This window comes from Euleptes europaea, chromosome 15 (assembly GCF_029931775.1).
Source record: "Euleptes europaea isolate rEulEur1 chromosome 15, rEulEur1.hap1, whole genome shotgun sequence".
NCBI lineage: Eukaryota > Metazoa > Chordata > Lepidosauria > Squamata > Sphaerodactylidae > Euleptes > Euleptes europaea.
This window is the reverse complement of record NC_079326.1, coordinates 14,292,601-14,307,764: the sequence shown is the minus strand read 5'-3', so window position 1 is coordinate 14,307,764 and position 15,164 is coordinate 14,292,601. Positions and strand designations below refer to the sequence as shown.

At 41.7% G+C, this 15,164-nt stretch overlaps 1 protein-coding gene across 1 annotated transcript; it reads left to right on the top strand.

The window, feature by feature from the left end:
- Positions 1-9,314: 9,314 nt before the first annotated feature.
- On the top strand, positions 9,315-13,767 carry FAIM (Fas apoptotic inhibitory molecule). The gene is made up of 4 exons (XM_056861419.1): positions 9,315-9,430; positions 11,319-11,547; positions 12,714-12,763; positions 13,326-13,767. Exons 1-4 carry the CDS (start codon positions 9,320-9,322, stop codon positions 13,473-13,475), a joined length of 540 nt encoding a protein of 179 aa, XP_056717397.1. The 5' UTR covers positions 9,315-9,319; the 3' UTR covers positions 13,476-13,767.
- The last annotated feature ends 1,397 nt before the right edge of the window (positions 13,768-15,164 follow it).

Here is a 15,164-nt window from a genome sequence, read left to right as displayed (position 1 = left end):
CGAAACTCAGCAATAAGCCCCCAGGCAGAGTTTTGAGAATTCAGATGGGGAAAATGTGCATCTAGCGAGCGGCAAATCCAAGGCAAGACCTCCCGTGCATTTTCTCCCATTGTTAAGTAAGTAACTTGGATTAAACGAGGTTGTATAGTTGGTTGCTTTGTTTTTGGTGCGCGCCATAGAAACAAACCTCTACTTGTATATTGTCGAAGGCTTTCACGGTCAGAGTTCATTGGTTCTTGTAGGTTATCCGGGCTGTGTAACCGTGGTCTTGGAATTTTCTTTCCTGACGTTTTGCCAGCAACAATGGCAGGCATCTTCAGAGTAGTAACACTGAAGGACAGTGTCCTTCAGTGTTACTACTCTGAAGATGCCTGCCATCGTTGCTGGCGAAACGTCAGGAAAGAAAATTCCAAGACCACGGTTACACAGCCCGGATAACCTACAAGAACTCTACTTGTATATGTTTACACCTTGTTGTGGCTCTTGTAAAGCGAACTCAAGAATCCAATGAAAGAAGTCAAAGGTCTCGGGACAGCCACACTGGCCCAAAGCAAAATTTAAAACCAGCAAGCCATGTTACATCTTTAGCATGACCAACTAAAATAACAAAAAAAAAAAAAAAAACCATGGTCAATACCTGCAGCATCTCTCCCCCTTGTTAAACATCCAGCTTGTTGAACAGTTCTACAGAAATCAAAAGCTTGTAGACTTGGGGGTGCAGGCTGGCTGTAATAAAAAGTTATGTAGGTATTGGGCCTTTACACTCCACTAGCCTCATGCATACAGGGAACAATGATAATTCCTGAAGGGTGAAGACTGCATGCATTTGAAGGGAGTTCTGATTATTATTCTGCTGGAATAATTGTTATCAGTCTTAAAGGTATTGCTGGACTCGTTTTATTTAGGAACCTATGGGTTTTCTGTCAGGGTGTTCATGTGTAAAAAGGTGATTTTTTCCCCAGCCACAGTAGTAGTGGTTGTGATCAGTTCTAATTATTTCATTTTAATAAGAGATATAGAGGAGTCACTGTGCAAAACTACTATAAATGTAGATTTTTTAAAAATCCTTTAACCCAAAATGCACATGGAGAGGCCTTTTGTTTCTGTTTCTGAAATATTTTCATTTCAGAACTGTGGTAGATGATCCTAGAGTTCCAGAAATGTTGGCTCAGCTAAATTAAATTGAACTACTATTCTTTATGTGCGTTTGTTCTTTGAATTGGTCAAATGAGTAGGATCCCCACCTACTTACCCAAATGTGGGTCAAATGTCTCTAAGTAGTTTCTGTAGAACAACTTGGCATATGGAGGGGGGCATATGCTTAGCATGCAGAAGGTCCCAGGTTCAGTCCCCAGCACCTCCAGTTAAAAGAAGCAGGCAGTAGATGATGTGAATGACCTCTGCCTGAGACCCTGGAGAGCTGCTGCCAGTCTGAGCAGACAATACTGACCTTGATGGACCAGTGGTCTGACTCAGTATACAGCATCTTTATGTGTGTGTACTTGCTGTCTCTGCATAGAGTTGCAGTGAGGAGAAGATGCCCTAGGAGAACAGAGAGCTTAGTCTACCTCTTAATAAGCATTCCACTTGCAATGTGAGACTGGTCAATTGACCGTAATAATTATTATTATTAGCACTTGCACAGGCAGAAACTGATTTGTCACTATATAGCCACCGTGTGGCATCGGTCTACTTGGCCACTAGAAGCCTCTGCACAGTGCAATGCTTGTACTGAGGGCTTAGAAATTTATCAAATGTATGTGCAAAGCAACTCCAGAGTTTTCTGGATTACGCCTTTGTAGGTCCTTTTCGGATCTGGTGATGGAGATTGATTAAGTTGCACTGGAGAACACACTTCATTTGGGGATGGATGAGGAATGCTCTCCTGTTGCTTCTTCCTAGACTTCACAATGGCATTTAATACTGTGGACTATCATCATGTGCCTTCTGGAACATCCGGTACAGATCCTGAGGTTAGTGTTGGATTACTTTTGCTCTTTTTTTAAAAAATCCCACAAGATAGTTATTAGCGATGACAGCTGTACCTCCTAAGAGATGTGGAGTTCCATGGGGATTATTTCTGTCATCTTTGTCAGTGTTTCTCATACTGAGATCTGGAATTCTGCAAAGGTACCCCAGGGAGTCTGTAAGGGCAGAGAGTGAGTTCTTCTTGCACCCATACACCTAATATGAAGACAAAGCCCTTTTAGTCTTTCTAGGAAACATGGAGTTTCCACTTCAGTGATTGGCTTCCCTCTGTTTCAGAACTTGAGAGTTCCATTTCATTGATGGTTTGGACTGCTGCAGTTAAATGTACATTCTTTGCCAGTTTTACTTCAGTGGTCACAGCAGGATTCCCACATGTCAATTTGGAGCATTTTGGTAGATAAGAAGTTAAGAAGCATTGGAGTAGCTTTACCATCCTCTTCTTTGGATATCACTAGTGTTAGGCAGAGAACTTTTGAATTGTTGAGAAAGTATAATGATCAGGATAGACTTAACCAGTATGCTAAAAGAGTTTGTTCTGCACTTTATTGGGGCTTTTCTCACCTTGCCCTTTATTTCTTGTCCAGCACAAGTATTTTAATTTTTTACAGTTCCAATCTATAGTCACCTTTTCTTTTTAGCCCGTTCAAATGCACTACCTTTGACAGAAACAGTGGACCATTATGTTGGAGTCCCTCAAACCCAGAGATCCTGTCCATGTGGAAGAGCAGATATTGAATCATTAACTCGTTTTTTTATTTAGTTGTGGTTTATATTCCAGTCAAAGGACCTGCTTTATAACTCCTTTTATTGCTAAATTTATTTTCTGCTTGCATGATTTTCTCCTTTTATTTCTCTTGGCTGGTAGTGATGAGGGAGTTTCTGTAGTTAAAATTAGGAACTTGTATGTATTATCTAAACCCAGGGATTAAGCATTTTAAAATTTATTTTAATATTTAATAATTTGGGACTTGTTTTTTGATTCACCCTAGTGCTTTTGAACACAGGTGCTTGAATTTCTGAACAGCAAGCTGAGAAATCATACACTTGCCACCACCCTTAATCACCTAGGGCAGTGGTGGCGAATCTATGGCACACGTGCCAGAGGTGGCACTCAGTGCCCTCTTTGTGGGCACGTGAGCCGTCGCCCCAGCACAGAGTTCGCCTGAGTTCGTTCCCCCGGCTGAGGAGGCTGGGGACCAGCGGTGCCTTCCCGGCTCCCCCAGGAAGCGCGGGCTCCTTCTCCGCAGTCGCCGGCTGCGCGCTCCGGAAGTGAAGACAACGACGAGCCTTCTGCTGAGGACTGGAAGAGGCGGAGCCGGGATGGGGCTGGACTGGGAGTGGGATGCCTGGGCGGACGTCTGCCGCAGGCTGGTTGGTGATAGCAATGCGGGGGATTGGTGGTGAGGGCTGAACGGGGGCCCGCCTGGCGTTTGTACTGGAGCCGAGCCCTTCGCTTAGCTCGGGTTTCCACTCTGCTCGTTCATGCAACTGAAAGTGCCTCTGAGCGCGTGCAGAGGGCTGTCCCCACCATCACCCCCCCCCGCATAACAGCCTTTTTAATTTGTATGAAGATAACAGTTGGGAAAAGAACCAAACTGAAGGGGTGGCGGCTATGCTCCAGCTGCTTTCCTTCCCCCGCTCGGCTGCCCATGCAGGGTTGCCAACCTCCAGGTAGTAGCAGGAGATCTGCTATTTCAGTTCACCTGGAGAAAATGGCCGCTTTGGCAATTGGACTCCATGGCATTGAAGTCCCTCCCCTCCACAAACCCCACCATCCTCAGGCTACGCCCCAAAAACCTCCCGCAGGTGGCAAAGAGGGACCTGGCAACCCCTAGCCCCATGTGGACTTCTAGCTGTATTGGCACTCTGCGATAAATAAGTGGGTTTGGGGTTGCAGTTTGGGCACTCGGTCTCAAAAAGGTTCGCCATCACTGACCTAGGGTACCAGACCGCTACAGAACACTTATCTGGAACATGCGCTAGTTGGCTGTTGGGAAGCAACAGCTCAACGCTAGCAACTCTTAACTTTTTGAGTGGCAGGGGGGAATTAGTTGGTTATTTCTGGAATAAAATTTAATTAGATTTCATAATATAGTCAGTTATTTCTGGTAGAAACTTCAGCTAGATTTCACTGTGTTTTTGACATAGAGAAAGATAGATGCCACTCTGCATACTGGAAGTTCAGTTTTATGTGACACTGATCTCTTACAATTCTGTGAGCAACTCTGTAAGTATTTCCAGAACCCTTCTCATCCAGCTGGCCTCTACCTAGAAGTAATTAACCGATAAGGTCATTTCTTGCTGTCTCTGGTGCAAAGTTCCTTCCAGTCAAGGGATGAGGTTAATTAGAACTTGGGTCAGGGGATTTTCAGTTGTGGCTCTATAGAATCAGCTACCCTGCCATATACAGCTAATCTAAACATTTTTCTTAAACTTGCTTTTAAATTTCCAGATGGGTAGCCATGTTAGTCTGTGGCTATCATGACTTCTCTTTTATTTAGGTTTTGAAGTATACCTGATAAAAGAGTCTCATTTTATTGTTTTGAAGATGGAAGCCCCCATGGGACACACGTACACTTTGAAAAGGGACTGTAAGGTGTGTGCCCATGAGAGAAGATGGGAGGGCTAGGCTTGGGGACCATGAAAATGTTTTTAATCAAAATTATTTGGGTTTTCAAATTTGGAACCACTGATGCAGGTCATGGTGTGTATCCAATCATCAGACCTTGTGGAAGAGAATTTTCCCTCTTAACTCCTACTGCAGCCCACTGAATTCCCCCAAAATATTCTGGGGAAGACTCTGGATCTTAGGAACAGTATAAGGTGCAAATTAGGGATCTGCAGTGGGAGGAGGGAATCAGCAGAAATTGCTCTCTTCCACAAATGCTGTTCCGTCAGAGGAACTGCAAGGTTAGATACATACCATTGGACCAAACTTTGAGGTTGGAGCTTATTGCTGAGATTCAGGATCTTGCAATGTAATTCATGCCTTTGTAATCTTAATAATGATTGACTGCTGAACTGTGCTGTTAAGTGGGGCTGCCTTTCAACATGGTTTGGAAGCCTTAGCTAGCACAGAATGCCACAGCCTGCCCTTCTGTGTATACTGTGTGTGTAAGTGCCATCAAGTCGCTTCCTGGCAAACAGGAATACATCCTACTAGCATTGTCTGTGCCAGGGGTCCCGAACATGGTGCCTGTGGGCGCTATGGCACCCTCCGACACATTTTCTGGCACCCACCAAGTGTTTTTAGAAAGTGGGTGCTGCCAGGTAAGGCTTTTGCCCAGCAAGGCTTCTGATTGACTATTGGAGAATTGATGAGCTGTGCAGATTTTTTAAAATGTTGCTCTGGAAGCAGCTACCACCAAAGCACAAGGATCTATACTGTGTTATTGAAGTTAAGCTGTGGCAATCATTTTGTGGCTGGCTCTGCCTCCTCTGGCAGCCATTTTATGGCAGCCATTTTGTTGCGGGGCCCACCAGGCCACATTAGAATTCCACATGTGTTCGTAGGCTTGAAAGGGATGGGGTCCCCTGATCTAGTCCAATGACACTGACCGTTAAGAGAGTTGACTGGGTCAAATTAAGAAGCTGGTAATTACTCCTGGAACTTCTTGCATCCCAGGACTGCATTTACAGAGACCGTCTCTTCAAAACTCAGTAACCTTTTATGAGCTCTGCTCTGAGTACCCTCTCTTTGGTTGGTTAATAGTGTGTCCTAAGCAGAGTTACACCCTGCTAGGTCCATTTATTTCAGTAGATTTAGAATGGTTAGTAATAATAGTTTAGTAATAATAAGTTGCTTTATTGTTTGAAATTGTGTGCATGTTGTTGCTGTGAGCGACCTCAGGCAATTGTAAAAAGGGGTTATAAATTAAAATGTTTGTTACTCCCCACTGTACAATGGCAGATGACGTGAGGTATCCTGCAGTAATAATAGTGTGTATGATGTTTTTTTTCTAATTAACCAGCAATACCATGCTGTTGATATTACTGCTGAAAAAGCTTTACAAGGGTTTTCATATGCTTAAACCTTTTAGCGTAAACAGCAATGTTTTGGCACCCTAAAACAAATTTGTACATTTTCATGGAACTCTACAAAAGTTTGTGCTATGATAAGCATTAATTTTAAGGTATTTCATTATGTTAAACACTTAGTCACTTTTCCCGTAAACCTCTTGGGGCTCTCTGTTTCATTGGCTGCAATAAACTAACCCAGCTTGCACCTATGTTATCAGGTTTTTAAGAACATAAGAAAAGCCCTGCTGAATCAGACCAATTGTCCATCTAGTCAAGAATTCTGTTTCCCACAGTGACCAGCGGGTTGTCCTAAAAGTCCAACAAGCAGGGTGTAGAGGCCAAGGCCTTCCCCTGGTAGGGGACTTTTGACAAACTCCCCCACCAAAGACTGCTAAGCAGACTTCATAGTCGTGGGAAAAAAGGACAAGTCCTCTTAAGAGGGGAGTGGACATATTCATGGAGGAAAGGGGTATTCATGACTATTGGTTAAAATGGATACTAGTCATGCTGCATACCTATTCTCTCTAGAATCAGAGGAGCATGCCTATTGGTAGGTGCTGTGGAAGACAGGCAGGATGGTGCTGCTTCAGTCATCTTGTTTGTGGCTTCCTAGAGGCACCTGGTTGGCCACTGTGTGAACAGACTGCTGGACTTGATGGGCCTTGGTCTGATCCAGTAGGGCCTTTCTTATGTTCTGAGATTTGCTGCCTCTGTCTGTGGACTGTGATGTGCAGTATAATTCTGGTTGGATGTTTTTATCCATGGGTGAGGAGCATATAAGAGTATACTTTGACTAGCCAGATAATCTGTTGGTTAGATAAAGAGTTTATTTAAATGGATATGATTTGGATACTGCCCCCTGCCAAAGGAACACACTGATGGTTGCTGATCTGCCTTTCCCATTTTCAGCCCTGGGAAAGTTTATTCCTGTGGTTGCAGCACCACTTATGGGGAGTAATAGCTACAGTGGTTTGGGAGGCTGCAGTGGGGAAGTGGAAAGGGGAGTAATTGCTCCCTCCTGCTTCTTGTATGAAGCAGAGCTCATCTGAGGGGAGAGGAAGAAGGGAATGATTTCTCCACTTCCCCGCTGCAGCTTCCTGATCTGTGTGGGTATGAGTCCATGCAGATCCCCTCACCCTGGGAACAAACCTTCCTTGGGTTAGAAGTGGCTGTTGTAGGGGGACTGGGAAGATAAGGGATTGAGGTTGTACTGGGATCCAAGTCAGTATACATGTGTGTGTGTGTGTGTGTGTTAAGTGCTGTCAAGTCGCTTCCGACTCATGGCGACCCTATGAATGAAAGTCCTCCAAAATGTCCTATCTTTGACAGCCTTGCTCAGATCTTGCAAATTGAAGGCTGTGGCTTCCTTTATTGAGTCAATCCATCTCTTGTTGGGTCTTCCTCTTTTCCTGCTGCCCTCACCTTTTCCTAGCATGACTGTCTTTTCCAGTGACTCTTGTTGTCTCATGACAACATACGATAGCCTCAGTTTAGTCATTTTAGCTTCTAGGGTCAGTTCAGGCTTGATTTGATCTATAACCCACTGATTTGTTTTTTTGGCAGTCCACGGAATCTGTAACACTCTCCTCCAACACCACATTTCAAAGGAATCTATTTTCTTCCTATCAGCTTTCTTCACTGTCCAGCTTTCACACCCATACATAGTAATAGGGAATACGATGGCATGAATTAATCTAGTCTTGGTGGCCAGTGACACATCCTTACACTTCAAAATATTTTCTAGCTCCTTCATGGCTGCCCTTCCCAGTCTCAATCTCCTTCTGATTTCTTGGCTGCAGTCTCCCTTTTGGTTGATGGTGGAGCCAAGGAATAGAAAGTCTTGAACAATTTCAATTTCCTCATTGTCAACCTTAAAGTTGTGTAATTCTCCTGTAGTCATTACTTTTGTTTTCTTGATGTTCAGCTGTAGTCCTGCTTTGACACTTTCTCTTTTAACTTTCAGCAGTAGTCGTTTCAAATCTTCATTATTTTCTGCCAATAATGTAGTGTCATCAGCATATCTCAAATTATTAATGGTCCTCACTCCAATTTTCACTCTACCTTCATCTAAATCTAATCCAGCTTTCCTAATTATATGTTCTGCATATAGATTGAAGAGATAGGGAGATAAAATACATCCTTGACTGACACCTTTGCCAATTGGAAACCATTCCGTTTCTCCATATTCTGTTCTAACTGTGGCCTCTTTTCCAGAGTACAGGTTGCGCATCAAAATGATCAGATGTAGTGGCACACCCATTTCCTTTAAAACCAGCCATAGCTTTTCATGATCCACACAGTCAAAAGCTTTGCTGTAATCTATGAAACACAAGCTGATTTTCTTCTGAAATTCTCTCGTATGCTCCAGTAACCAGCGTATATTTGCAATATGATCTCTAGTGCCTCTTCCTTTTCTGAAACCAGCTTGAACATCAGGCATTTCTCGTTACATATATGGTAACAGCCTTTGCTGTAAGATTCTGAGCATCACTTTACTTGCATGAGAAATTAATGCGATGGTCCGATAGTTGCTGCAATCTTTGATGTCTCCTTTCTTGGGAATTGGAATGTAAATGGATCGTTTCCAGTCTGTGGGCCATTGTTTTGTTTTCCGTATCTGTTGGCATATTCTTATCAAGATTTTGATGGACTCCGTTTCTGTGGCTTGGAATAGCTCTATTAATATCCCATCTGCTCCTGGTGATTTGTTTTTCCCGATTGCTCTCAATGCAGCTTTCACTTCGCTTTCTAAAACTAGGTTCTTCAAAAGATTCTTCTTGGAAAGAATCTTTTATCCTTTCATCTCTTCTGTGTAGTTCTTCAGTGTATTGTTCCCACCTTTTCTTTATTTTGTCCTTTTCAGTTTATGTATTTCCATGCTGATCTTTCAGTATACATATGTCAAAGTAAATGTTCACCAACTTCAGGTCATCTTTTGTGATCAGAATATTATTCTTGTGCTGTTCAGTGTGTGATCATCTTGATACATTTGAAACACTTGGTTAAAGACAGTCTAATCAAAGTTTGGGCTAAGATGTATTGAGCAGCTGCACAGGAAATCCTGTATGTGTAACTTTAAGTTTCCTCTTTTGAGAGGAGGGGGAAATCCACCCCTACACAATGTTATGCCAAAGCTTGGAGACATTTCAGGGAGAACCTCAAATGCAGGAGCAAAAAGCAGGGGTTGTGGTGAATTCCATTGTATATCTGCAAATTCTCGCATGTTTTTGAAGGAAGCTAAGGGTTTGTCATACATTAATGCATATTTAAACTTATATCACTGCAGATCGCACTAGTTAACCAGGACAACATGGCTGATTTAGTGGCTGTCTGGGAAGTTGCTTTAAGTGATGGTGTTCACAAGATTGAATTTGAACATGGGACCACATCTGGCAAACGTGTTGTGTATATAGATGGAAAGGTAGGACTGTTATATAAAATGCATGTCGTGATTTTTGTAACACTGGTAAAATTAGGCTAAGTAAGGAAGTGTCACTAAGATTTCAGTAAATCTGATCTGATACTGTAACTAGGTATTAGATCCAAAGAATAAGAAATTGCAGAGAAACAGTATATATATAGATATATATTATCAAAAGTGGATATAAACTACCTCTGTCTACATAAAATACCAAGAAAAAAGAGGAATGCATGATCAACGAAATATCTCAATAAACGTAAAACACCAAAACGGATAAAAAATGCATGACCCAGACTCGTTTTGACAATGCCTTCTTGAGTGGTCATGAAATATAGGCAATATACCACAATGAAACATTACAAGAATACAAGAAATATGTGCTGAGTAAAGAGCCAGAGCTGCTCTGCACAGCAATATGCAAAACCTCATCCTGGAAGCAGTGTCAATATAACAAATGGCCTCCACAGGCGGGGGGGGGGGGAATTCGTTATAACTCCAAACCAGTCCTGATTCCAAAAACACACAGTTGCTTACTTTTCTTGCCAAATAACAAGTGTAGCACAGCAGCTGCAAGGAACACTTAAAACTCAGGCTGGGGGGGGCGCTGATTCAGCTTGAGACCATGGCACTGGATGGAGGGGGCTCCTGTCTTTCCCCCATGCCATTTTCTTGAGCCAGAATATGGACCTGTGGGGAGTTATTTGCCCCTTTGGAGCTGCATGTGCACATGTAGCTGCAAAAAGGGATAAATACTCTTCCCCCCATTTTGGGAAACCTGGACTCAGCCCGTTAAAGAATATGTTGTGTAGTTTGGCCCTTAGAGGGACACTGTGACCTGCACCTTCATTTTGCTTTCACCACTTTGCTGCAGTGGTTCTCACTGCCAAGCTGCTTCTTAAACTGAATGGAGTTCTAAGGAAAAGAGAAACTTCTCAATGAAAAGCAAATGCAAAATTCCATCTGCCTACATATCTCCAGCATATCCATTCTTTGAATTTCCAGCTATGACATATGTTCTTCTGGACAAATTAAATTACAGCAGCTTATTCCCCAATGAAACACAACTCTTGCCCTCTTCTCAGATGGGAGAGATGCATGCATTTGTTTGAAAGTGTAGTCTTTGATGAGAGCCAGTGTGGTGTAGTGGTTAAGAGTGGTGGGCTCTAATCTGGAGATCCAGATTCGATTCCTGGGCCCTCCACATGAAGCCTGCTAGGTTACCTTGGGCCAGTCACAGTTCTCTCAGAACTCTCTCAGCCCATATGAAGGCAGGCAACTGCAAACCACCTCTGAGTGTTCCTTGCTGTGAAAACCCTATGGGGTCGCTACAGTTCAGCTGTGATTTCATTACACGCACACACATTATATTTTGCATCTGGTATTTAAAATTTAAACATTAAAGTAATTGTATACCAGATCTACCTGAGAGGAAGACAACCCTCCTAAGGAAAGATTAAACACAAAAATATTTTTATTGCTGTGCATAACTGTAACTTGTATGTGAATTTAAGACCATCACCTGTTTTTCTTACCAGCACTCTTAGGAGGAAAAAAACGAGTGTTTCTTTCAGGTAAATAAGGTATATGATTGAGGATCTGGCTGATAGAAGATGTAGCTCATGTGATACTCAGGTGTCCTAGAGAGGTGCCAGAATGTGAAAGTCTCCTCAGGACCATTTTATCTTGATTTTATGGCAAGCCAGGTCAGGCTAAACTAATGTCATTGTTGGCAGATAGCGTATGTAATAGTCTGACTGGATAAAGAAATAAAAAAGAGATTAAGCTTACTCCTACCCTAGTGGTAACATTATCTTAACATGGTTCTGCCCATGTTTTCACTATTGAAGCAAAATGTTCTACTAATTCTCAACTTTTTTTTTCTTTCCAGGAAATAATGAGAAAAGAATGGATGTTCAAACTGGTAGGAAAAGAGACATTTACTGTTGGGGAGGCCAAGACAAAAGCTACAATTAACATTGATGCAGTCAGTGGCTTTGCATATGAATATACCTTGGAAATCAATGGAAAGAGCCTTAAGAAGTACATGGAAAATAGATCAAAGACCACAAACACTTGGGTGTTAACCCTGGATGGTGCTGACTGTAGGATCGTGTTAGGTAGGCAATTTTCCTACAGTATCTTGTCTGTCTCTTAACTAATTCTTTGTATTTTTATTCAGTTGGGGTATGATACTTTCAAAAGAATACTGATCTGCCTTGAGTCTTGGCAAGACTCAAGACTTGGCAAGACGAACTAAAAATAAAGTAAGTAAATAAATAAATAGTTTGATTTGATAATTTGGAAAAATAGCCCCCAAAGCAAATCCACTTGTGCTTGGCCCATAACAACTTCCAGAATTAGTGTGGGGTATTGTTGACCAGGAAAGAATTTTGTAGTGCTTTATATATTTTAGCACATTGAGCTGTTGACTGTTTTGTTATCATCTACACTCCTGTTGTTACTAGTGGTATGTTTTAAACTATGCAATGTTGGTTTTATGGTAGTGCAATTATTTGTTTGCAAGCATTTTGAATGAAAAGGGAGAGTCTAAGTTCAGTAATTTATTAGCAGCTATCTTTACTGTGTTAATTGCTACATGTAACCTGTTTTAGGGGCTTAACTAGACCTTACAGTACAACTGCTGTTAATCTGTATTTTTTCCCAAGCATCATCCTGCAAAATTCTAGAAGAAAAATGTCAGTATATTTTGCAGTTCCTCACCCTCTGTAAACTTCAGTAAACAAATTGGATCATGGATAGGGGAAATACTGAACATGAAGATGGTGTATTGCTCCTTTTGTCATACAACATACATGTGAGAAATGCAGGTCCATGAAACCCTGTGGGATCTCCCATAAATTCTAGTTAGGGCTTTATAAGGCCTTTCTGTCACAGTTATTTCACGTTGTCATAGCCAATTGTTGTTAATCAGGTCTAGCTGTGGTGATACAAAGCATGGGTTATATTACCCTAGCTTAGGTACAAGCCTATGCTTGATGCACGGGCAAGAACCAAAAAGTCTGTTGCTACATGGAAGCCGTGTTTGCTGCAGTTCCATAGAAGGGCAAAAGAAAGCACGTGTGATTTAATGATAATCTTATCTGAAAGAAGAGATAGCATATGTATTGCAAATGCACAAGCAAAATCAAATGAAATATAACTTGCAAAAGAGGAGCTGTCATCTGAGCAAACCTATATTGATGTTTAAACTTCATAATATAGAACTAGTCATCTTACAGTCCTTTTGTGATGTCTTATTTTTACTGATGTCTTCTTTTTACAGAGAAAGACACAATGGACATCTGGTGCAATGGTAAAAAAATGGAAACAGCGGTATGTAACTTTCATTAATATGAACTTCAGGGTGGGGAAAAAATGAACAATCAAGAAAACTGAACCAAGTTATCAGTAATAGTACATTCCTACAATATCTGTAGAATTCGGACAACTAAAATACAGAGATAGTTCAAATGTTAAAATACCCTAAAGCAGGGAAATGGACATGAGCAATCCTTACTTTCAATCCTTGGTTTCCAGTAGATTGTGGCCACTTCCAACATTAGCCTGTGCTATAGATACAGCCCTTTAAGATAAAGGTTACTGACCCACAGGGTGACGTCACATCCCAACGTTTCCTAGGCAGACTATGTTTTTTTTACGGGGTGGTTTGCCAGTGCCTTCCCCAGTCATCTACACTTTACCCCCAAGCAAGCTGGGTACTCATTTTACCGACCTCGGAAGGATGAAAGGCTGAGTCAACCTTGAGCCAGCTACCTGAAACCGACTTCCGTCGGGATTGAACTCAGATCCTTTAGTGAGTAGCAAACACTTGCAGTATTTCAGATATTGGAAAGGTTTCAGTTTTTGCCCCCCCCCCTTTTTTTTTTTGTTCCAGGGTGAATTCGTAGAAGATGGGACAGAAACCCATTTCAGTATTGGAAACCATGATTGTTGCATTAAAGCCGTTAGTAGTGGGAAGAGAAAAGAAGGAATTATTCATACTCTTATTGTTAATGACAGAGAAATCCCAGAAGCTTTGGAATAATCTTCAGGTGTTCTGGCTGCTGCAGATACAAAGATCAGGGATTTTCAATTATTGTGGTAATTGACAATTTTAATATGTACTACTTGGTACATTTCACATGTGCGGTTTTATTTTCTAGTTACTGTATATTAAATTTATTGAAGGATCAAATAAGAATGTAAAATTATGCAAAACCTCCAGCATTCCTAGCTATTTTGTAAATTATATAAATATATATTATGACACCAAAGGGGAATTTTGACTAATGTACAAATTGTATACATGGAAAATTTTAATACAATAAAAATGCAGAATGAAACAGTGGTTTGTGTCTTTAGATGTTCAGATACATGATGTACGAAAAGGATCTCGGGGTCTTAGTAGACCAAACACTGAACATGAGTCAGCAGTGTGATGAGGTAGCTAAAAAGGCAAATGCGATCTTGGGCTGTATTAACAGAAATATAGAGTCCAGATCACGCGAAGTGATGGTATCGCTTTGCTCTGGTTAGACCTCACCTAGAGTACTGTGTTCAGTTTTGAGCACTGCAATTTAAGAAAGATGTAGACAAGCTGGAACGTGTCCAGAGGAGGGCAACAAAGATGTTGAGGGGTCTGGAGTCCAAGTCCTGTGAGGAAAGTTGAAGGAGCTGGGTATGTTTAGCCTGAAGAGAAGACTGAGAGGGGATATAATAATCATCTTCAAGTACTTGAAGGGCTGTCATATAGAAGATGGTGCCGAGTTGTTTTCTGTTGCCCCAGAAGGTCGAACCAGAAACAACGGGTTGAAATTTAATCAATAGAGTTTCCAACAGTTAGAGTGGTTCCTTAGTGGAACAGGCTTCCTCGGGAGGTGGTAAGCTCTCCTTCCCTGGAGGTTTTTAAGAAGAGGTTAGATGGCCATCTGTCAGCAATGCTGATTCTATAACCTTAGACAGATGATGAGAGGGAAGGCATCTTGGCCATCTTCTGGGCATGTAGTAGGGGTCACTGGGGGTTTGGGGGGGGGAGGTAGTTGTGAATTTCCTGCATTGTGCAGGGGGTTGGACTAGGTGACCCTTGTGGTCCCTTCCAACTCTATGATTCTTTTCAAATCCTTCAAAATGTTTTTATTCTATTTTTCAGAAAGTTAGTAAGTATAGAGTTAAGCTGCTTTATTTTAGTAAATGTTTTTGAAACTGATTAACAGTAATTCACTGATGATCCATCTACTACACCGACTGGAGCACTTTGGCCTTCCTTCTAGCTTTTGGCCAGTATAAATGCATACTCTTGACCGGGGTGCATGCAGGTTATTCATTCTCTAAGCAGTAATAGTCACAGCTCCAATGAGAAGCAGAACCAACTAGATCTGCATATGGGAAGCACACGTGAGTTATGTTTGTTTGCTGGTGAAACAAAACCCATGTAATACTTTTTATTTGGACCAATCAAAATGGCACTAATAAAAGGTGTTACTTGGATTGTGTTTCCTGTTCTGGATTATTGGTGGTCCAGTATGGGTGTTTACAACCTTTTGCTTATTCTCTGGTGGTCAGCCAAGGGAAAGGGTAAAAAGTGATCCACTGAGCCCTATATTTATCCACGGTCATATATGCAGCTATTCAGGGAGAAGAGATTCAGGCACATATTAAACAACTATCAGGTAAATATACATCATGGGTTGGATCCCCCTGAAAATTTTCACACAGTTGTGTGGGGGGACATATT

What these genes read in the sequence shown, in the direction of transcription:
- FAIM (XM_056861419.1), top strand. Translation starts at nt 9,320, where the DNA reads ATGGCTGATTTAGTGGCTGTCTGGGAAGTTGCTTTAAGTGATGGTGTT. An exon ending in TTGTGTATATAGATGGAAAG is followed by an intron (nt 9,431 to 11,318) that starts GTAGGACTGTTA and finishes TTTTCTTTCCAG; the next exon opens with GAAATAATGAGAAAAGAATG. An exon ending in TGACTGTAGGATCGTGTTAG is followed by an intron (nt 11,548 to 12,713) that starts GTAGGCAATTTT and finishes TTCTTTTTACAG; the next exon opens with AGAAAGACACAATGGACATC.